At 34.0% G+C, this 24,002-nt stretch overlaps 3 protein-coding genes across 5 annotated transcripts in view; 1 reads left to right on the plus strand and 2 right to left on the minus strand.

Moving 5' to 3' along the window:
* The first annotated feature begins 1,038 nt into the window (after positions 1-1,038).
* LOC144957941 (uncharacterized) lies at positions 1,039-5,314 on the plus strand. The gene is made up of 3 exons (XM_078889499.1): positions 1,039-1,334; positions 2,214-2,318; positions 3,530-5,314. Exons 1-3 carry the CDS (start codon positions 1,128-1,130, stop codon positions 4,472-4,474), a joined length of 1,257 nt encoding a protein of 418 aa, XP_078745625.1. The 5' UTR covers positions 1,039-1,127; the 3' UTR covers positions 4,475-5,314.
* A 2,135-nt stretch (positions 5,315-7,449) lies between these two features.
* Positions 7,450-9,062, minus strand: LOC144957587 (uncharacterized). Its single transcript, XM_078888931.1, has 2 exons — positions 8,703-9,062; positions 7,450-7,640 (listed from the first exon to the last, which is right to left on the minus strand). Exons 1-2 carry the CDS (start codon positions 8,917-8,919, stop codon positions 7,450-7,452), a joined length of 408 nt encoding a protein of 135 aa, XP_078745057.1. The 5' UTR covers positions 8,920-9,062.
* Positions 9,063-13,491: 4,429 nt separating this feature from the next.
* Positions 13,492-24,002, minus strand: part of LOC144958067 (cytoplasmic polyadenylation element-binding protein-like) — a 54,048-nt gene continuing 43,537 nt past the window's right edge. For all 3 annotated transcript variants that reach the window (XM_078889672.1, XM_078889673.1, XM_078889671.1), the window contains one exon: positions 13,492-19,829. In XM_078889672.1, the coding sequence (XP_078745798.1) occupies positions 19,638-19,829 (192 nt within the window). In that variant the 3' untranslated portion in view covers positions 13,492-19,637. The remainder of the gene's footprint in view (positions 19,830-24,002) is intronic.

Here is a 24,002-nt window from a genome sequence, read left to right on the forward strand (position 1 = left end):
TAATAATAAATAAATAAATCGATTAACTTCTATCTACTTACGTCTATATTATTAATTGTTAAGCTATTTATCTTAAAAAAAAAAAGAAATCCCCTTTGTTCATTTACTAAACATGTTATACTGGTGCATATCATATGTAGACACTTCACTGTTTCAAGCTGTTACGGACCAATTATTTATTTAAAGAGGTACTTCATAACGGCAACATAAGACATATTCAGACGCAGCACTTCGAGCGACTCCAATCCAAATAGAAATCGGCGGGCACGGCCCATCTAGCACTGAAGAAGACACGCGACTGGATGATCATTGAGATAAAGTTATGTCGGTGACAGATGACAGGAATCAACGCTACGGAAACTGGCATGGGCTCTAATCTCTTATTTCAATATGGTTTAGACCGTACACTTACTATCCTTCTCAGCATGTAACCTAAACACTGAAAACATGTTTACCCTGTGTCCATTTACCATTCATAAAATATATAAAATGACCATAACATAAAATTCTGTACCTACTAAAACCAAATAATCTGAAAAGAACCAATTTATAATTATCGCTTTAGCGCTAATCCAAAATAGTTTTTAGCCTGTCTCTTTTTCAATCTCAGCCACACAAAAGCGCTTTTGGCCTAAAAACACTATACTATATCAATAAAGGGAAAGTTTCCTGCTTTTGATATAATATTTAAGTAAATCGTTTAAGAAAAATACTGCCTTTCTGAAAATGGCGGCATAGCACGAAGATAATTACAAACTCACACCTGTTACTACTACTATAGACATAAAACGCCTGTCACGATAGTTTGGGTACATCGTTTTATCGACTACCTCTGTTGTGCGTGCACTCGTGCGTGGTCCATTTATATCAACAGGAGACAACAACATTATTATTGCAACAACGGAATAGTCAATCCTGTATCAAAACTATGTTCGACGGTCAATAACAACCCAGGGGTGGTAACTATTGCACTACTCGTCCGCCCTTCAACAGACCGTTACATTTCTATGGATTATCTTCCTTTACGAAAGGTTTTAGTATTGAGAGTATGCGGTAAATGACTAGGGGAGTTAATTTTGACATTTTACACGGTTCAGTCCCTTGATGGAAGTGGAGATTTCTTCAAAATGGCGACCAATGCAAACATGGCAATGGACCCTGTTTCGAAAAAACGATACAAGGAAAAAATTGAAAGCGTGAATGGGATTGATCCCTATTACATACAATCGGAAAAATGGTCAAAGGATATCAAGATGTATCCTCCAATCACGTACCATCATATTTTTACTTATCTGGTGTTACGAGAAAGTTTCTGCACAAGTGAGGATTTCGGGGTAAGTAAAGTTTGCATCTCATCTCATAACCCACATGGGATTCGCCTTTTCTTTTTTTTTTTTTAATGTAGACGTTTTGATGGTTTAAAAAAATATGATAATAACTCAATAGTCTTAGAAGTTTTAAGATGTGTATATGGTTTTTTTTATATTTTGAATATTTTATTGATGTTTGAGTTGTCAGTATCCTTCGATTCTCACTCAGAAGAGCCAGATTCCAAGTCCAAGTCCAACCAATTTTCTCAGTTCAACTTGTTTTTTTTTTCCAGGCAATTTTTTTTCTTCTATTTCTGTGTGGACATGAAGAATCTCAGTCTCTTGATCATTTTTTTTTTCATATGATGATATTGAATGTTTATATTTATAGTCTTATGTTCATGTTCATCATAACATAAGAATCGTCGTACTGATGGTCTTCTACTTCTGCTTCTTTGTTTCACAATAAATTGAAACTTGTAACTAATGATACTCTATGGTGTATGTGTAAGTGTGTGTGTATGTGTGTGTGAGTGTGTGTGTGTGTGTGTGTGTGTGTGGAGAGAGAAAAGAGAGAGAGAGAGAGAGAGAGAGAGAGAGAGAGAGAGAGAGAGAGAGAGAGAGAGAGAGGTCGCCAAAATTAATTAAAACCCTCAAACTCAAACGTGTTTATTTTAGTTTTAGAGTATTAGAGTCTGAGCTCCTTTTCCCCTCTTGTCAGTAAAGTCAGTTGCTCCAAAATTTGATTAATAATTGCATTGTTTGATGTTCTTTTTATTAAGTGGTGAGGTTATTACTTTTACTTTTTTAAAACTTAAAACTTAAAATTACCTATTCTTATTGAGTTTGTCAAAGTAAGGCTAAGTTTGTTGATCTGACTTCATTTATTTTTCAATTTTTCAGGCACTAAAGGGCCTTGCTGCTTTTAACCAAGCATACAATGGATGGGTTAAAGAGCTGCTGGTTTTCCAACCTCCTGGATGTGACAATAAAATTGTGAAAGCAAAGGTAAATTCCTACAAATGATTTAATCACATTGATTGATGATTTTGATTCAAATTCATAGACGGAGAGGTGAAAGGATACATACGAAAAAAAAAGAGGAGGGTGGCAGTCTCATTATGGGAGCATATGTAGCAGTTCAATAGGCTATCCAATATTAAATTTCACAGTGGACCATTTTTGCAAAGGGATGCAAGGTTCCTTAACCAATTTTGACTAGTTTTTAAAAAGAAATGAGGACAAAGGTCTCCATGCTCAAAATCATGAGTGAAGCACTTTGGTGAAAGCTATAACTATAAGCTAGTATCGCAGAGGATTGCCATTTGAAGCCGCAATTTTATTACAAAAAACTGTAAATTTTATCACTTTTCCGTAAAATTAGTCATTTTTGTATGTTGAGTTAACTGTTGGGATTCGGATAACATTATGTATCTTAATACAGATCATGTCGTCTTAAAGCATGGTCATCAGGAGGAGGCTTGGGCTTGCTTAAGTTCGAAGTAGACATAGACCAAAGATTTCCATGAAATACATTTCACAGATATTTCCTTTCATTAGTGAGTCGTAATGTCGCAACACCACCCGATAATGCGGCTGTTGTAGTGGTATATGTTTGGGTTGGTTTTTTTTGTGGCTTTTTTTTAAATGTATTTTTTGTTTTTTAAATTTTATATTTATTTTTGTAATTCATGATGGTATAAATTGAATAAAAACACTCAATTTGAAAGGGGAAAAAAAGGGAGTCATTTATCATAATGAAGAATCCTGGTGTTGAAGAGGTCTGTCTTATTTTGGTGTGATGAATTCAGTAATTGAGCTTCGTTTGCGATGTGAAACAATGCTCTGTTGCACAATCCTTGTGACTGTCTTGAATATAATATAGTTATATTTTATTATAATTTCTGTTTGTGTGTGTGTGTGTGCGCGCACGTTAATGCATAATTTATATTGGCAATTGTCTAAAAATAAACTTTTGGATTGATTGAAATTGATGATATGATGGCACAATTTGTTTTTGTGCAAGTTGTCATTGCTTCAATACCTCAATGGGTCTGAGTTCAATCAAAATGTACCAAAAGGGTGCAATTTTTTAAATCGTTTCCATACAGCCTTTCAATGGAGGAGGGGGGGGGGGGGGGAGGGACTAAATAAAGAATCGTAAGTGTATGAACAGTGTGAAATCTTTTCTGATTTTATGTTTCCTTCCTTTATTTCAGGTTCTTCATTCAATGAGACTAAGCGAAAAGCCGGTGGAGGCATGGGCGATTGTGTCTGATGATGGACGTGTATGCTCGGCTCATTGCACATGTGTTGCAGGATTAGGAGAAGTTTGCACTCATGTTGCAACCATTCTCTTCTTCATCGAAGCCACAAACAGAGTAGCAGAGAAGGAAACCGTGACAGGTCGCCCAGCTTACTGGAAACCTCCATGTGGCCAACAGAATTGTGCAGAGAGTTTGAGGACAGTTGACATAAATTTCACTGGAGCCCAGTCTCAAAGGAAAATACTTCTGAATGAAGAAAAGGTCAAAACCCCCCATCCAAAACCAAAATGTGTTGAACCCTCATCAGCCGTGAAGGAGACCTTCCTTAAAAAATTATCAACCTTATCTGTTGTGAAGGAGCATCAGACTCCTTTCATTCCTTCGACCAAAATGCCTGTATTTTTTCGATCATTTATAAATGAAGAATTTATTGATCGTTCGTATGATGATATCCTTCAATATTGTGATAGTTTAGATTTTTCTTGCTCCCCTGAGCAATCATTATTTGCGGAAAAGGAGACTCGTGCGCAAAACAAATCAAATGTGTGGCATAGGCTTCGGGAGGGGAGGATTACGGCCTCAAAGTTTTATTCTGTATGTCACACGAACATTTCCTTTTCCACTTCAATGAGCCTGTTAAATTCTTTGATTTCGTCAAAAAATGTATTATCAAATGTGTCTGCTGTTAAGTGGGGAATGGACAAAGAAAGCGAGGCATTTGATGCCTATGTTCATTCTGTCGATAGGTATATCCATCACAGTTTTACCTTCAGGCGTTGTGGTCTCTTTATAAAGAATGAGACACCTTTCATTGCAGCTTCACCAGACGGCATCGTTTATTGTGAGTGTTGTGGACAAGGATATTTTATTGCATTCAAGAAAGAATTTTACTTTTAATAATTTAATTCTTTTCATAAGAAATTTATCACATTTATCATTTATGTAAACAAAATGTGTTCTAAATTTTTTTCATAAAATGCAATTTTATTTTTAGCCACAAGTTGCACTTAGTTTTCATGATATGATTATGATTTTTCATGATTTTTTTTATGTTTCTCATTCAAAACCCATTAGGCATATATTGAAATATAAAGCAATAATAATAATAATGCTCAAAATTGGATAGTAAGTAGAGAATACAAATTTAATGTGCCCCCATTGGAAAATGGATTTGTTTCTCTTTCCTTGTGAATAGTTAGTTTTTTCCTCTCCTTAATTAGTTTTTCAAATTTTGAATTTTTTATGTGATTGTTCACTTTGATTTCCCAAATTTTAAGAAGCTAAATAGTTAATAAAATATTTTGATTACTTCCTTCTTTTTTTTACTTACTTACTTACTATGGCTATTATTATTAATATTATATTATTTCAAACCATTCAAAATTTAAATAAATTCATGTTGACATGTTGAGACATCAATATTCTACAAAATGCCCTATTTGTGTCAATTTTTTACCTTACATGTTGTTTTAATTGTTTGATTTTTGTAAAACTAGCGGCAATTTTTTGGGCAAAATTTTGCTATTTTTTATGGCAAATTTTGGCACATTTTGGTGTTTGAAATGGCAAAAATTCCGTGGGGACAGGTCTCTTTACATGTCCGAACCATTTCAATCTTTATTGATAAATTTTTCACTTCAGTCACCCTTCGGTTTAGTTAATTTCTCACTTTATCTTTTCTTGTCCAGCCAAGTGACCATCTCAACATCCTCATTTCTGCCACCTCAACTTCTGTATCTTGTTTCTTTATGGGGTACAACCCAACAGCTTGTGAGGCCGGTCACCACTGGCGGTCGGTCAATAGAGCGAAGTTGTTTTGTGCCGCCCTATATTTTCCGTAGATTAACATGTCAGCCAAACAAAAAACTTCAATTTTCAAATTTTGATAAAATTAAAAATTTAGCACATACTGCTTTTTGTTTTGAATTTAATATTTGATGACTCGTGCGTCGCTCCGCGAAGGTAGCGTCAAATCGGCACGTTTCATCTTTCCCCGTTGCCTGCGCGGGGTGACAATGAGCGGAGGGTGTGGTGTGGTGGGGACGTTTTTTTTTGTTTATATGAACCAGTCTTCGTTTGGCCGTCCTGTCCTTATCCTATACTCCGTTGTACCTTGAAGAAAGTTAGTTACCACTCCCCAATCTCCCTCCACCCTCCCTCCCCAACTAACTATTGTCTTTCACTGCTAAAATAATTAGGCCAAGACGGCCAATCTAGCGATGCACGCCCTGAGGTCCTACTTGGGATAAATTAAAACCATATCAGTTTTATCACTGAAAGAAGAGGCTTTGCTTCACTTAGATATACGGATGAAGAGAGTGGCAATAAATATATATTTCATCATTGTTTGTTTTGCTTAAATATATATTAAATATAAAAAAGAACAGTAAACAAAGTATGCACCGAGAAGAGCCCCATGGTACTATAAATAAAAATCCCTAACCCCACGGAGTCCTTCATCCCGCACACTCCCAACGATCCCTACTCAACTTGTATTGTGTGCATTGTCTAATAATAGTATAATTATAAAGATGTCGCTGATTGTGTGTGAAGTTAACAAGTGCTTTGCGTTTGGAATTAAATGTGGATTTTTGAATTCTATTATTCTAAAGTTGTGTGTCATACCGTTCGTATTCAGAGAAAATGTATTATCGCTGTTGTCATTGTTTATGAAACATACTTGTTTTTATCTTGAATCATTTTATTTTAAAAAGTTATTTCTGTAATTTGTAACCAATCATGAATCATGTTGATTTTTTAATTGATAATCAATTCCGACACTTATCCCCTCAAGAGAAAATAGTGGTGAAAGATTTAGGTCCACACAAACCAGTGAATTAATTTAACTTAGTTTCTAACACTCCGAGGAGACAGCGCCGATTTAATAATGATTATTTTTAAAATGTTGAATGGCTTACTGCCAGTGAAAGCCGTAGAACGCTTCATTGTTTTTATTGCTTGATTTTTGGTGATGTATGCTATAACGGACAACAGGAGGATTCAGTGATATTGCGCACATCTCTCAGGCACTGAAGAAACATTCTGAATCAAATAGCCATGTCACAGATGCTGTTAAATATAAACTTTTCAACGTTGTAGATATAAGAAATCAGTTGGAAACAGGACATGCTGCGTCTGTGAGTCGTTATAATGAACAGGTGAAAGTTAACAGACAAGTTTTGTCCAAGATAATTGATGCTCTTTTGTGAGTATGTCTCGTTAATATTCTAACACACACACACACATACACGCACACACAAATACACGCACATATGCAAACAATTGCAATACCGCCCTCCACACACACACACACATACACACACACACACACACAAAACAAAGTAGGTCAAATTAAGTTAAATTAACTAGACCAATAAAATTTGATTCTGTATTTCGGATTTGTGCCGCCTTAAATACAATGTGACCAACCGCCCCTGCCGGTCACAAGCCTGGATAAATGGGTAGTGTTTGCTCAGGATGGGCATTCTGGCAGTAAAACTCAAGCCACAACTAACAAATGAATGAAACTCAGCTTTGCAATGCGGCTAATCATTTTAAAAAAAGAACTTTTATATAGCATAGTATCCACTAAACATGCTCAAATTCAAAGCGCTTTACAAATAGTCCCTGATTATCAGCAACACGTACCATGTAGGACGAGACATGGCTCATTTTTACACCTGAGTACGGTGAGAGAATGTGCATAAAGAGCAGTTCCAAGGACTCAACTATGCGCCACTCAGAGCGGGGCTCGAAACTAGGACCATCTGACAGGTTATTTCAGAATCTCACATCAGTTAAATCAAGATGATCAAGAAGATAAAATTTTACCAAGGGACGCCCTAATGGAAATTTGATTTTTAAGTAAATTTTCATTGGTATTTTTTTTTTAGGGGGAAAATAGTGGCCAAAACATTAAACCTTACTTTATTTTCAAAACGTCTCAACTGGCGTAAGTGACGATTCATGCCAATTGTGGTGTTTTTCACCAGATTTGGTCTTGAAAGATTCTTATTTGGAATCCAATCAGGATCTGTATCCATTCTGTAGTAAGCTGGTCGACCTGTAAAGAATGAAAATTTTGTCATATTTCTCCTTGATGTTTACATAATGCTAGATTTAAGACCTGCCAAAGTCGACAAAGATCTACATATCTTTGTTTTAAAAAATCTGAATTTGAAAAGGAAAAATCTGAAATTCATCAAAATGCAAGATTTTCACTCTTATTTACATGAATTGCCTTTTTAAGATGATAAGAATGTAGAACTACGGTTTTAGACAATTTCCTCGCAATCAGGCACTTTAAGAAAGATGTGGCCTCTCTGAGAGGAGTAATTTTACCAATGCTTTATTAACTAGACATTTTATGTTGCTGAAGAAAGGTGACAGACACATTTTTAAAATGTTCATGGTCACACAAAATTTCATTCGATGGGTTACGAACCACTTACATTGAACTATTGCAGGGGAAATTGTAAGTGAAAAGAATGGACAAACACTTTATAAAAATCTATGACTACGAATTAACTCGTGTTAGATTTGATATGATGTGAGATATGATTTTTTTAAAGTGTAGAAAATATTCTTGCCTATTTTTAGTGGGCTATTGAAATGCATAATGTGGGATAAATTAGCATGGAATAGAAGGTGAAAGCATGGGATTCGACTTTAATTTTTTTAAAAACATTTTTCGTATCAAACAAGTCTTTCATATAACCGTGTAGGTTGGATGGTTCAACGTTTTGAAAATGAGTATATGTGTCATAGATTTGATATCTGCCAATCACAGTTTGACTGGAGATCCCCCTTCCTAAATGTCACTTCTCACTCTATTCCCCTGTCCGGAGGTAAAATAAACATTTAAATTTTATTTTTTTTTAAATACCCCCCCCCAATAATTGATTAAAATTACTCCGCCCGCCAGAGTCCATGCCCCTCCGAAAGTGCCAACAATCACACGAGAATCGAGAACGTGAAAGAGTGAATAAAGTGTCGAATCGTAGAGCCTCAGTTCTTTGTAACAAAGTAAATGAAAGAACAAACAACCTACGGCCTTGTATCAAAACTCAATATTTATTAGTAGTCAAATGAAACAAGTTTAATTAAGTGAAGGAAACAATCTTACCTGAGACAAAGTGGTCAGAACACACTTGGTGGTAGTATTTGATATTTTCAACTGTGATGTCTGCTCTGTTGATGGCCTTCAGCCACAGCCGTTGCCTTTTCTTTGTTAGCTCCAAAATTGAGTTTCCTTCGTCATATTTTACGGTCGGAATCCCATAGAGAGATAATCCTTTCATTTTAGATTTATTGCATCCATAGACAGCACAAATCCGCGGCATTTTTGACAGTTTTGTGTTGACTCGGCCACACTCAGTCACTCAGTTCCTAATGTAAACAACTCGATCGGAAGTGAGAAATCTCTTCCTACAAGGGAAGTAACCGTGGATGGTAAATGCGTGACGTCATCGGCATACTCTCAATACTCCAACCCGCATGTGGCGCTCCAATTATCGGGCCATAAATTTAGTGCAGTGCTGCTGTGCGGGGAGAACGCACCTTGCAACAATGTCAGTTTTCATTTGAATGTCCGTTAGTTTTATGACAAGTGACACGCCCTGCCTGACCAATCATTTTCTCCCTTAAGTTGCAACTCGGTACGATTTTCTTTCCTTTCTATGAAAAAAACCCAACACTCCCCCCCCCCACCCCAAAAAACAAAACAAAACAAAAACAAACCACAACCCCCCCCCAAAAAAAAAAAAAAAAACAACAAAAAACAACAAAAAACAAAAAAAAAACAAACAAAAAACAAAAAACAAAAGCAAAACAAAAACAAATCAAACATATGAATATCAATGACTATTATCTGTCCCCACCACGTCAATCTGGTGTTATATCGGAATGGCCTTATTTAAAATCAATATAATCAGAATTAGAAAAATTAACTTTTTTGAAGTTAAAGAAACAAAACTCACTCTTCTCAATGAATACATAATATAATAATATTTAAACTCGGAAGTTTTATAAATGAACTTAAAATTCATTTTTAAGTGTAGCATGTACACTGTGACATACAACCGTTTTGAGTTTGAGACGATGGTTGTGACACAATAACTACTTTGAAATCAACGACAATGATGCTACCACTCTCATGCTACCACCTTAGTTACCCATAGATAGAATGAAGTTGACGTCACTCGGGTTTTTGTTATTGTTTTTTTGCCATCCGAGTAATTCTCACTAAACTGTATTAACCAGTCTATAAACGTTTAAAGTTACACATAGATATGTGTGTTGGTCCGTTATACTTCCGGACGGCAATGTTGTGAGCTTCTTAGTCAAGCGCATACTATCTATATATTATGACATCTCGTCACTCAATCACGAAACACTGCGCTTCAACAGTCGTAACGTCACTTCCCTCGTAATGACGCATGGTAACTTAGTAACTGGCTCTAAACTATCGGAATAATGGCGGACGCCTTTATGAAATATTTCTCCGACGATCATAAAAGCGTATCCAGAGGAACAAAAAATATAAATCTGATCATGTTTTGACTTTTATACATTCTGATCACAAGGCATATGAAAAGTTCTAGCCAGCATGAAGAATAAAAATTACCGATGTTCTTTGTTTAGAACCACGATGGCCGCCGTTGCTGGGCGACGTGACATCAGACTATTGAATCCAATTATGGGGTTAGTTTTGAGCCGTGGTCGGAAATATGTTTGAAATTCTACAGAGAGGACGTAGAGAATATCCAGTCGTTGATCTTTTTTTTTTTTTTTAAATTTTTAAGTAATGTATTGGAAAACATATAGGGAGATAAAAGACACAGAATACCTCCCTGCTCACTATGGGAGGTCAGAAACCCCACCCAATACAATTGACTATTTCCCTCTCTGCCAAAGACTTCGGCAAGGGCCAGGACAAAGTAATGTAAGTTTATTGTTTGCTTTTTGTTTGATGTTGGCTGAAAAAGGGTTTTAAGCCTGAAACGTTCCGTGTTTGGTATTTCGTTCTTTTTTGAAGCCGTTATTTTCATTTTTGTTTATTACTTTTTACAGTTCACTGTTTCTCGCAACATAATGTCAGTTTTACTAAACTGGCATAACCTGGAGTGTAGTGTGCGGCGTGAAAAATGGATTCCCATAGTATAAATAGTTCATTATTTGTTAACGTTGGCGCTTACATACATACTTTTAGCATATGATGGCAGAATAATTATGTTTCTATTTATTTTGTCCTTAACTTTATCTTTACATAAAACACAAAAGACCAAAATCAAAGAAAGAGGAGGGCGGTGAGATGTGGAAAAAGACGTTCTCTGAAACGCGTGCAAGTTTTGAATACCGTTAATTCAAGTCGCCGATGTCTAAAATTGTGTCTTTCTTCCCTCGTTAATTATCATATTACATTATACAAATCGCATTTCCGAGTGTTGAGTATTATGTTTGACAAAAAGGCCAATCAATTTACCCGATTCAATTTCAACGAGTTATCGGTGTGTCGATCTATTTCAAAGCAAAGAAGTTGTATCAATCTGTTATCAATCACATATTATTATTATAGATTCTGATATCAATTCCATTATCATCATCTTAAAAAAAATAAAAATTATATGGTTAACACACGAGCCGCTTTCTTTATTATTACCGGAGTGAATAAAGTTTTTACGTCTTCCGTCTCCATAAAGGATTGACCAATCAAAAAGCTGTATAGATATGACACGTGACGCGGTGATATGCACACCTTTCTTTTCAGCACTCGTCCGTTCTTTTCAAGCGGCCGCAGAGAATAAAATCGTGGATGGCACACGTGGCCACAGAATAAATTAATTTTGATTCAAAAAGAGTGACAGGGGGATTTGTTTTGTAAAATAAATGTAATAGTAGGGGGAATTGGGTCCAAAAAAATAATAAATAATTGTGCAAATTAGGTTTTTTTTTGTTTGTTGCTTTAGGTCTCTTCCAACACAATTGAGGTTATATGAGAGACCGCTGAAACAAAAAAACAAGCAATCTAACAAAAATAGTACAAATGTAAATCAAAATCATAACCTAAAGATATCATAAGCTAAATTATAAATAACCAAGAACAAACAGGCAGAAGATTTACAGAAAAAAAAATATCCCCTGTCAAAAATACAATCACAAACCAAAGAAGCAGGATAGGCTAGTAAAGAGAAGAAGAAACGACATCACTATCGGATCGTACACCCATGCGAACATCATAGTATATGATTCAAGGGTGATGCTCCCATCCAACCACCCGCGTGCAAATTAGGTTTGAAAGCATGAAAATTACATATGTTGTAGAACATGAATAATCCTGTAATTTGTTTGTTTTTAAGGGTTTTATGCGATTGTTTGTTTTTGTTTTGTTTTTAAGGGGTTTGTTGTTTTATTGTTTTAATGGTTTTACGGCGCTTGCAACACATTTAGGTCATAATATCAGCGCCAGTAAAAAGGAAGAAAATTGGATAATGAAAAGATTCTAGATTTACAATTAAAAGCACCCGAGTAAAAAGTAAGACAAAGGAAAATTATTCAAATAGGAAACAGATGTAGGTTCCAAGAGCACACTATCAATGTACTTAGTTTTAGATCACCTAAATGTCTCATCCTGATGTTAAGCACAGGTTCCCAGTAAGAGGAGCACACTCAAATGCTTACAAATCATATATAACATGTAAACAAAACATAATACATGACAATGCATAACAGAGAGATGATTTACAAAGAAAAAAATATCTCCCCAATACTTGCTATACATTTGACTGTTTCCCTCTCAGTCAGTCAGGGTATCCGGCCAGGACAAAAATAAAGTAATCTCATTCCAAGACAAAGGCCGAAAGCTAGTTGGAAAACAGATATAGGGGGATACAAGACACAGACTACCTCCCTGCTCACTATGGGAGGTCAGATGTTTTTTGTTTTGTTTGTTTTTTTTAAGGGTTTTACGGCGCTTGCAACACATTTAGGTTATATCAGCACCAGCAAAAAGGAAGAAAATGAGATAGTAAAAAGTTCTAGAATTACAATTAAAGCATCTAAGAAAAAGTAAGACAAAGGGGAACTGGGAACAAATAGGGATCAGATGTAGATTCCAAGAGCATACCATCAATGTTTCTTAGTTTGAGATCAATAAGTCGCATCTGGACACAAGCACGGCCCCCACTAAGAGGAATACACTCAAATGCTTACATTATAAATTAGAACAAATATAATACATAACAGAGAGATGATTTACAAGGAAAAAAATATCTCCCAAAACAATAACTATGCATTCGACTGTTTCCCTCCCAGACAGGACCCCGACCAGGGCTCAGGACAAAACCAAGCAATCTCATTCCAAGACAAAGACAGAATGCAAGTTGGAAAACAGATATAGGGGGATAGAAGACACAATAAGTACCTCCCTGCCCACTATGGGAGGTAGGAACCCCACCCAGTGGGAGGTAGGAACCCCACCCAGTGGGAGGTAGGAACCCCACCCAGTGGGAGGTCAGAAACCCCACCCAGTGGGAGGTCAGAAACCCCACCCAGTACAATTGACTGTTTCCTTCTCTGCCAAAGACTTCGGCAAGGGCCAGGACAAAACCAAGTAATCCCATTCCAAGACAAAGACAAAGAACAACTCAGAAAACAGAGTGGATAGAAGAAAGCACTACCCACTATGGGAGGTCAGGAAACCCCACCCACAAAGCAAGTGACCTCCAGCCTGCCACAGGAGGGCAAAATACCTCACCCAAGAGTACTATTTGACCCTTCAACCAGAAGAGAAAAATCACACATACACACACACACACGTGTACAGCGCAAAATAATAAAGATAGCAATGGACAAATAACCAATTTTCACTTAACTCAAACCAAAGCAAAGCAAATAAAATAGAACTCAACGTTCAATTCAAATTCAAACGTGAATTTTAATGCATAAATTTGTCAAAATTTGTGAAAACAAACTTAACTGAAATTGACAGTTGACATAATGTTGCCATTTTGAAAACCTTGAGAAAATTGTGACATCGTCAATAAGTCAGTACATCAAGTAAAGTAATAGGCCTGTAAATGGTTGGCGAACTTTTCGAACACGCGAAAATAGACCAACAGGACAAAAATATGGATTAATTAATAAACACAACACAGATATGACATGTCAATTGACTGGTCAAATCCTGTCACTTTCCCCAAGTCATTTATAATATAAAATAAGCAGGTCCTTATTTTATGGTACAGAGACAACGCTGTTAAAAGCCAGCTACTCATTTTACACCGGAGTATGGTGAGAGAATACGCGAAGAGTCTTTTCCAAGTACTTTACTATGCGCTGAGCGAGGCTCGAACCCTGGATCTTCCAATCTGAAAGTGAGTGTGTTACTGCAAGACCACATGTAATACATAATCTAAATGCTAGTGCTATTATATAATTAAAATTATTATATGAATACATAAGTTCAGGCTCAAGAATGAAAAATTTGAACTAATAAACACAAGTTTTATAAAAAGGTAAAACTACAAGAAGCTAACCAAACAATGAAAATTAAAGATACTAAAAAGTCTGAGCTCATTAGGATTAATTCTGGAATGGCAGTTTTACATAGGTACATGTCGAAATGTACAATATCGTTTTTTATGTTTTTAAGGGTTTTACGGCGTTTGCAACACATTAAGGTCATATCAGCGCCAGTAAAAAGGAAGAAAATGGGATAGTAAAAAGTTATAGAATTACAATTGAAGCACCCAAGAGAAAGTAAGACAAAGGGGAACTGGGAACGAATAGGGATCAGATGTAGAATCCAAGAGCATACCATCAATATACTTAGTTTGAGATCACCTAAAAGTCTCATCCGGACACAAGCACAAGATCCAACAAAGAGGAATACACTCAAATGCTTACATTATACATTCAAAATAACAAATACAATAATAGCAGAGAGATGGTATACAAGGAAATAAATATCATCTCCCAAAACATTAACTATGCATTTGACTGTTTCCCTCCCAGCCAGGGCCAGGACAAAACCAAGTAATCTTATTCCAAGACAAAGACAGAAAGCATGTTGGGAAACAGATATAAGGGGATAGAAGACACAGTATGTACCTCCCTGCCCACTATGGGAGGTAGGAACCCCACCCAGATGAAACAGGATCAAATCCACAATGTACAATATCATAAAATTGATATAGAGATGACTGTAAATGTGTGTGCTCTTATAACAACGATGCAGGGTAATAATAATGACAATTAAATTGCTCCATGTAGCATTAATGGAATGTAATGACAATATCAAAACTATCTGGAAAGGCAACTGGTGTCGTGTAGCAACATTGTAAAGTAATGACATTTGCTCCGTGTAACAACAATAGAATGTAATGACAATATCACAACTATCTTGAAAGGCAACTGGTGTCGTGTAGCAACATTGTAAAGTAATGACATTTGCTCAGTGTAACAACAATAGAATGTAATGACAATATCACAACTATCTTGAAAGGCAACTGGTGTCAATATAGTATTATAAGGTTGAATAAAACTTGGCAAACAAGTGTAAACAATTGGTTGAGAAACTAAACGAAATTATGCAATTAAAAAATGGAAGATATACCAGTCCAAACCGACATGTCCTTAAAATGTGTAGGTATATTAACCATTAGAGACAGAGAGAAAGAAAGAAAAAAAAATCAGGAAAAAATGGCTGCTTTAGCCCATCAAAACAGGCAACAATCTTATGTGTTGTCATGAAGTCAGAGTAAACTAGAAAAGCATCGTCGTGCTTACTTTCTGACAAGTAACTTACAATTTGGCAAGGTTTTTTGTAACAAAAAATACAATGCTTAATAAATATAACACTCATGACAGCTCTTAAAAACCGTGTGAAAACCAAGGTATTTTCATTCCTAGACATTACATGTGAACCATCATCTTAAAAAGATGCCAAAATTAATGCCAAAAGTCTATATAATCCAAAGGATGAAATTCGCAAATTACATCCACTTGATTAAATCTAAATTATATATTCTGTCTCGAATTTGAATGAAAGGTTCATAGTTTTGATTTATCCTATCACATTATCCAATAGAGAGGATGGTTCACATAATATACAAGTAAAAAAATAATCATAAACAACATTGTATTAGGAGAGTGTGAAACATACTTGGCAAAAAAGATACCACTGGTGTCCAGAAGCAAACCGAAATGTGACCCGCTGTCTCAAAACGGTGATATGTCGGAGTGATATTAATTTAAAAATTGGAATGTTAGTCAAAAATATGAAACTCAGATTTTGAGTTCGTTTTATTGAGAAGAATACACATTCAATTTAATATTGATGCATTGCGTTTAGTTAGAATACTCATAACATCTGCCAGCCGGATAAAACGTATCAAGATACAAAAAAAAGTGTAACCATAAATCTTTATAGTCCAATACAATTTAGTGAGAACTACTCTCTAAAAACAACAAAGATCTGAGTGACGTCAATTTTTTTTCTATCTTTAAAGGGCAAATTCCTAAAATTTCTTATTCCTGATTATTTTAAACTTTAAATTCAGTTCAAACCAACAACATAATACCAGTCTGACACCGTGGATCACAAAACTAAATCTTATTCTAAAAAAATAGCAATTAGAAAGAGGGCATGGCATCCTACCAAGGTAGACTTATGTGTTGTTATGATAAATGTTAATTATTTTGATAACATTTAACAATGTTAAACATAAAAACATGGAAATGTTTAAAGAAACACTGAAAGCACTTAAACTAGGATTAGTGAAACTAATAAAGGAAAATCAACAAAACAATGGGTTAGTCAAAATCATAAGACGAAATTTTTAGAATCAACAAAATAATCAAATTGCTCTTTGGAAGAAACAGAAAAATAAAAATAAGTTTTCTTCAAAGTCATTATGACGCTCGCAACCCTGGATTCGTTTATACACCAGAACAATGGAGGAAGGTGATAGGGTTGTGTTTAAAGATACACGATCCACCTCTGCTTGTAAGAAACCCCCTATAAATTATAGGGGACTAATTCAAACAGGGAATTGATATGCAAAATCAACAAGTATCTACCAAAAATTTTACAGAGAAAATTCACAAAGTCCAACCACAAAAAAAAAAAAAAATGTACAATATAAATATCAGCACAAAAAAAAAAAAAAATAACTCGAAAGATAATTTACAGGTTACAAACAAAATATAAACATCTTCCTGTCTCCGCCTTGGCAAAAGATCTTGAATAAAGCAAGTTTCATCACAGTCATTAGGAGCAAGAGCTTCACGGTAAGAAAAGACTTTACCTCCACTGGTGTCAAAGGAATTGAGCGTCCAAAACCAAAAAAACAAAACATTTACAAAGAAGAAATGAAAAATAAATCCCCCAAAATGGGGAAAGAAATTACAACTAAAAAAAACAAAAAGCCACATCAAAAAGGAAAAAATCTAAATTAAAAACAGAAATTAGGATTTATATTCAATACAATTTAATATTTAACGTTTATCGTGTCTTTAATCATTGCTTTTGCAATGAAACTTTTTTTTTTCATTTTTATAATGATTCTAGAATAACAAAAAAAAAAAAAAAAAATTGCAAATTTTCTCCTACTGAAAAGTTATTTGATATTTATAAAAAATATTCAAAACAATTTGAGAATAAAACCCATAAAGTGCTATTGATGTTAAATGAAAAGTGCTAAGTGAAGTAAAAAGCAAATGACAAATGCAAAAATTAAGTTTTAACACAATAGCAAAATGTTATAAATTTAAAAGAAATACAGTTCATAATAGAGGGATGATTTACAAAGACACTAGATTCAAGTAGATTAAAAGCTATTTATCCTTGTAGCTAGTCTGAAACTAACTAAAAGTCCTGTACTGCTATAGCCACGGGATCCTCCGTTTTGAGGGATATACTCAAATTGTTATCTAAAAAAGATAAAGAACCTAAAAATGACAAATATCATTACGATGAGAAAATTTAGAAGAAAAAAAAATTCAAAAATAATTCATGTTTCCCTCTCAGCAAAATAATAATCTGGACAAGGCTCAGGTAAAAAGCTATATCATGGTCTTATTCCAGAACAAGGGTACAAAGCCATATGAAAAGGACAAACAGTATGAGTAAATGAAGAGATACAGCAATGGTAATTAATACTGGTAAAAAAATCAAATATTTCACTGCAAACCAATTTTTACCAATTAAAAAAGAAATCCCACTGAATAAGTTAAAAAATATAAACCACACTATACAACAAAAATGTAATTGCTTCATTACATTACAAATGGTGAAAAAAATAATTTAAAACATCAATACATGAATTTTGTGATTTAAATTGAGGCTAAGACCCATCGCCTACTTTTTTTTTCACAAGTTAAAGAAGGGACTGGACCCCAACGTTCAGTTTGCTTTTTTATTTTTTTTAACAGCAGACTTAAAAATAACTTTTCGGTATATCATATTCCGTTCAAAGCATGCTTAAAAACCTGTACTTAAAATGCTCGTTGTTTTTTTTTTTTTTTAACCAGCGAAAGATTTTGAGACATGCATAGAATTATAAAAATTTAGGTGTTAAGATATTGAGGTGTTTATTTTCCATTTTTTGGGGATAAAAATTGGGGACGAGATGAGTTTTTATATCTGCATCAACTTAAAAGACGGGCATGCTTTATTACAAAATAAATTTAGAATAGGTATTAAAATTCTAAACAATGTTTTGGTGTTATTCTGTTCATTACTTTTGCTTTGACGAGTGGTATGTTGATAAAACTTGTTTTCAATTTCTTTTTCTTTTTATATAAAAACTCGACAATTTAGACCAAAAAAATGGTGCATGGTATTCTTCAATTGAACCCAGGTGCTTAGTGGAATAAAAAAGTTTAAAAAATTATAACATTTTGATTGAAACAGAGTGAAGAGGTTAAGAAATAAGAATCTTTTCAATCCAATGTGCATTTCATTTCCTTTCAATCCCACTGCCTTCAGGCTGTTATCTACGACAGGATTTATATATATATTTAAAAAAAAAAAAAAAAGGAAATGAGTTGACATATGATTTATAAAATGTTTTTACTATTTCATTGAAGGTTAGCGTAGTGTAAAACAGTAAAAAATATAAAGCTTTGAGCGATGTCTAAAAAGTAAAAATTCATCATCAAGGGAAGGATATTTGGGTTGCTTATTAATATCCATACAAGACTCGGATTCCTAAAGCTATTTCGTTAAAGACTTTTTGAGACAGGTCTATTTCTAAAAAAGAAAGCGAAGAGCTGAGAAGAATAAAAATGAATAAAAATCATTGAACAATTAGAAAAATAAGTCCGGATTATTCATGCTATTTGAGCCACATACAACTTGACATTGTAATAATATAATAAACAAAAAAGAATCTGTAATTTATAAAACGTTGACATCTTATTTTTTAGGTAAAGGTGTATAAGAGTTAAAAAAAAGAGGAAGAAAAAATTCTGAAACTCTTTAGCCCTTAGCAAAACCATTTGTTTACCATTAAATATAAAACAAAATTTACAAACAAATACTTGTTTCAAAGATATACCCCTCATATTAAAGTGAGCTTTTGGTAAATTTAATTTTTTCATTTAAATTCTGGTTTACAAAATCTAAGGAGTATAAACATTCAATTCCAGTTGTAAAGATTAAATAGAAAAACAAAAAACAAAAAACAAAACAAAAACAAAGAAAAAAATCTGCACAAAACAATCGAAACTAAAAACACTTTTTGTTCCGTAGGAGTTTAAAGTTGTAAAATGACTTGCTAATGTAGTTGAAGAGCTAAAGGAATTGGGGTCTTTAAAAATTACTGCAAACTTTTCGGATTCTTAAAAATTAGAACAACCAAGACATACTGTAACAAATATAGTGATCAGAACTTATTCATAATAGAAATGAATAACTGAGGCAAATTGAAAAGTTTATATTATATATATATATATAAAAAATGCCCAATTCTGCACAACTCAGCTGAAAAATTTAAAGGCAGCAAAAGCAATAATCATGAAGAAAAAAAAAAAAAAAAAAAAAGCTATTGTAATTTGATCAGAATGGTACTGTGTTTTTGGTGTTCCTGGTCAGCGTGCGATGATGCCTCATAGTCTCTGGGGCATGCTGCCAATACCAACAAGAACGACAGAAGTATTTGAAACACATCAAGTCACGGCAGAAGTAGTTGCCTTGCTGGGCATTACAAAGACTGCAAATGGCATCTCCCAGGTAAGGATCCACTTGAAGCTGTGAGAAGAAAGGATTGGATTTATTTCAACTGAGAAATTTGACCCTATTTTTATTCTACTCGTCATAACTTAAAAAACCAAAACAAAAAAAAAAAAACCACGCAAATGTTATGTGTAGTTTAATATTCCGCTCTATTCTGCAATGCCCTTAGTTACATAGCGAATGCATCCTTTTGTTTACATTCCAAGATCTTATAGAGAAAGAGTGTGCTTACTTTTTCTCTGCCGTCGATCTGGATTGTTAAGCAATGTATTTGTTTTAATTCGTTTAAAAAAAAAAAGTTGGCTGAAGAAGGTTTTTGAGCCCGGCATTTTCTGTATTTGGTATTTTGTTTTATTTTTGAAGCTGTTATATTCATTTTTGTTGAATACTTTACATTCCACAGCTTCTTGCAGCTTAGTATCACAGAGAAGAAAGGGTATGCTTTTATCGATTGAAGGATTCAATACTCAACTTGGGTATCTTATCTTATTAAAGGCTTAATCCTTTAAATGCCTTATACAATAGTTTATAATTACAGAATCTCATATAGCTTGTATTGTATCATTTACAGACAGTTTTACACAGGAAAAATGTATCAATCGAAAAATACAATCATAGAATACTGGTAATTGAAAACTGGTCAAGATCGAATGAATCAAATGTACAAAGTTTTTGTTTGTTTGTTTGTTGCTTTAGGTCTCTTCCAACACAATTGAGGTTATATGAGAGACCGCTGAAACAAAAAAAACAAGCAATCTAACAAAAATAGTACAAATGTCAATCAAAAGCATAACCTAAAGATATCATAAGCTAAATTATAAATAACCAAGAACAAACAGGCAGAGGATTTACAGGAAAAAAAAATATCCCCTGTCAAAAATACAATCACAAACCAAAGAAGCAGGATAGGCTAGTAAAGAGAAGAAGAAACGACATCACTATCGGATCGTACACCCATGCGAACATCATAGGTATATGATTCAAGGGTGATGCTCCCATCCAACCACCCGCATGTACAAAGTTCATAGTACAATGAAATATTAATGACAAAAATAAACATGAAAGCAACAACGATAATAAAGCATACATAAGTCTCTGATAAATTATGATTTTACATTGTTTCAGATGTCATGCATTTTACTGGTCAACATTTACAAACCAGTCTACAAAATCATGAAATTAATGGAAACAGTTATATCCACATGACAATTTAAAGTTTAAAAGATAAATAAATAAATGGATAAATAACTACAGAAACAAACAAACAAATAAATGAATAGATAAATAAATAAAAATTGGTAAAATAGAACAAAACAGTCGTACTTAAATCTCAGAGACTTTAACTCCCTATCAACCAAGATTTTAAACTGATTCAAAGAAGATGTATTTTTGTGTTAAAACAGAGACTATTCCATGTTTTCACTATACGTATAATACAGGAGTTCTGTCTTACTTTGGTCTGAAATCTTGGGATATATATTTTATATTTGTCGCATTTGGTATACGTAATCTTGGAAAATGTAAACAAAATGGATGGATTTATATCATTTATATTATGTATTATCTTGTAGAGCTGAATTAATTATCAACCAGGAAAAAGGAAGATTGATAAATCTATGCTCTCAAGCACCAAAAATAGAAGACCAAAGACCTTGTTGACAGCATTGCTTTGTTTTCAAGAGTTTTACGGCGCTTGCGACACATTTAGTCATTTCAGTGCCAGTAAAATAGAATAGTAAAAAATTATAGAAAAAGTAAGACTAGGGGGACTGTTCAAATAGGGAAAAGATGTAGATTCCAAGAGCACACTCAGTATGTTCAGTTTGAGATTACCTAAAAGTTATTTACAAATCAATAACATATTCAAACAAAATGAATAATACATATCAGATAGACGATTTACAAGGGAAAAAAAAATTATCCCAAAAATAATATATATTTGACCGTTTCCCCTCCCAATTAAGAAACAAAGGACTAAACCAAGCAATCCCGTTGCAAGACGAAGACGGAAAGCAACTTGGAAAACAGATGTAAGGGGTAAAAGGAAACTGCAACTGACCTCCTGCCCACCACAGATCCATGGTCAAAGGACGCCACCCAGGTTGAAAGCGTTATCTGGGATAATTTAATATAGTTATTTTATCAAGATATGTATAAGTAAATTTTAGGTGAGGAAAGTTGGTATTTTTTAGTTTGAGACACTGAATTCTTCAGTTTTTGGATGTCCATTTTTCAAATGCGATTTTCTCATTCACTCATTTTTCTGATACATGGTAACAGTACGCGAGATGTAAAATTTAAACTACCAGCTCTATAATCACCATATTTTGCATAGTTGTTCCTTCTTGAGTTATCTGTGTTACAATGAAGAGAAAAATGCAGTTTTCATGACTTAAAAAATATAAGTTCGGTATTCAGATGTCGATTTTTCAAACGTGATTTTCTCATTTACTCATTTTTCAGATACATGGCAACGGTGCGCGGGATAAAAAAAATTAAACTAACAGCTCTAGAATCACCATATTTTGCATAGTTGTTCCTTATTAAATTATCTGTGTTATTATTAAGAGAAAAATGCAGTTTTTATGATTAAAAAAAGTATGTGTTCGGTATTCGGATGTCGATTTTTAAACGTGATTTACTCATTTTTCGGATACATGGCCACCGTGCGCGGGATATAAAAATTAAACTACCAGCTCTAGAATCACCATATTTTGCATAGCTGTTCCTTATTGAGCTATCTGTGTTATTATGAAGAGAAAAATACAGTTATCATGACTTAAAAAATGTTTGGTTTTATGATGTCGAATTTTCAAATGCGATTATCACATTTACTCATTTTTCCGGTATATGGTCAAAGTACGCGAGATATTTAAATTTAAACTACCAGCTCTAGAATCACCATATTTTGCATAGTTGTTCCTTATTGAGTTATTTGTGTTATTATGAAGAGATAAATGCAGCTTTTATGATTAAAGAAAGCATAAGTTTGGTTTTCGGATGTCGGTTTTCTCATTTACTCATTTTTCGGATACATGGCCACCGTGCGTGGGATATAATAATTAAACTACCAGCTCTAGAATCACCATATTTTGCATAATTGTTCCTTATTGAGTTACCCGTGTTATTATGAAGAGATAATGCAGTTTTTATGATTAAAAAAAGCATAAGTTTGGTTTTCGGATGTCGGGTTTTTAAATGGATTTTCTCATTTACTCATTTTTCAGATACACGGCCACCGTGCGCGGGATATAAAATTTCAACTACCAGCTCAAGAATCACCATATTTTGCATAGTTGTTCCTTATTGAGTTCTGTGTTATTATGAAGAAAAAAAATGCAGTTTTCATGAATTAAAAAATATAAGTTCGGTATTCGGATGTTTTTTCAAACATGATTTTCTCATTTACTCATTTTTCGGATACATGGCCACCGTGCGCGGGATATAAAAATTAAATCACCAGCTCTAGAATCACCATATATTGCATAGTTGTTCCTTATTGAGTTATCTGTGTTATTATGAAGAGATAAAAGCAGTTTTTATGATTAAAGAAAGCATAAGTTTGGTTTTCGGATGTCGTTTTTCTCAATTACTCACGGATACATTGCCACCGTGCGCAGGATATAAAAATAAAACTACCAGCTCTAGAATCACCATATTTTGCATAGTTGTTCCTTATTGAGTTATTTGTGTTATTAGGAAGAGATAAATGCAGATTTCATGATTTAAAATATAATAAGTTTGGTTTTCGGATGTCGGTTTTCAAATGCGATTTTCTCATTTACTCATTTTTCAGATACATGGCCACTGTGCGCGGGATATAAAATTTAAACTACCAGCCCTAGAATCACCATATCTTGCATAGTTGTTCCTTATTAAGTTATTTGTGTTATTATGAAGAGATAAATGAAGTTTTTATGATTAAAGAAAGCATAAGTTTGGTTTTCGGGTGTCTGTTTTCAAATGCGATTTTCTCATTTACTCATTTTTCGGATACATGGCCACCGTGCGCGGGATATAAAAATTAAATTACCAGCTCTAGAATCACCATATATTGCATAGTTGTTCCTTACTGAGTTATCTGTGTTATTATGAAGAGATAAATTCAGTTTTCATTATCTAAAAAAATATATGAGTTACTTTATTTGTTAATACTGAGTATTTTGTAGTGTGTTTTTTTCGGCAACT

This window comes from Berghia stephanieae, chromosome 12, assembly GCF_034508935.2.
Source record: "Berghia stephanieae isolate SIO BIC M18660-M18661 chromosome 12, UCSD_Bste_1.3, whole genome shotgun sequence".
Classification (NCBI taxonomy): domain Eukaryota; kingdom Metazoa; phylum Mollusca; class Gastropoda; order Nudibranchia; family Aeolidiidae; genus Berghia; species Berghia stephanieae.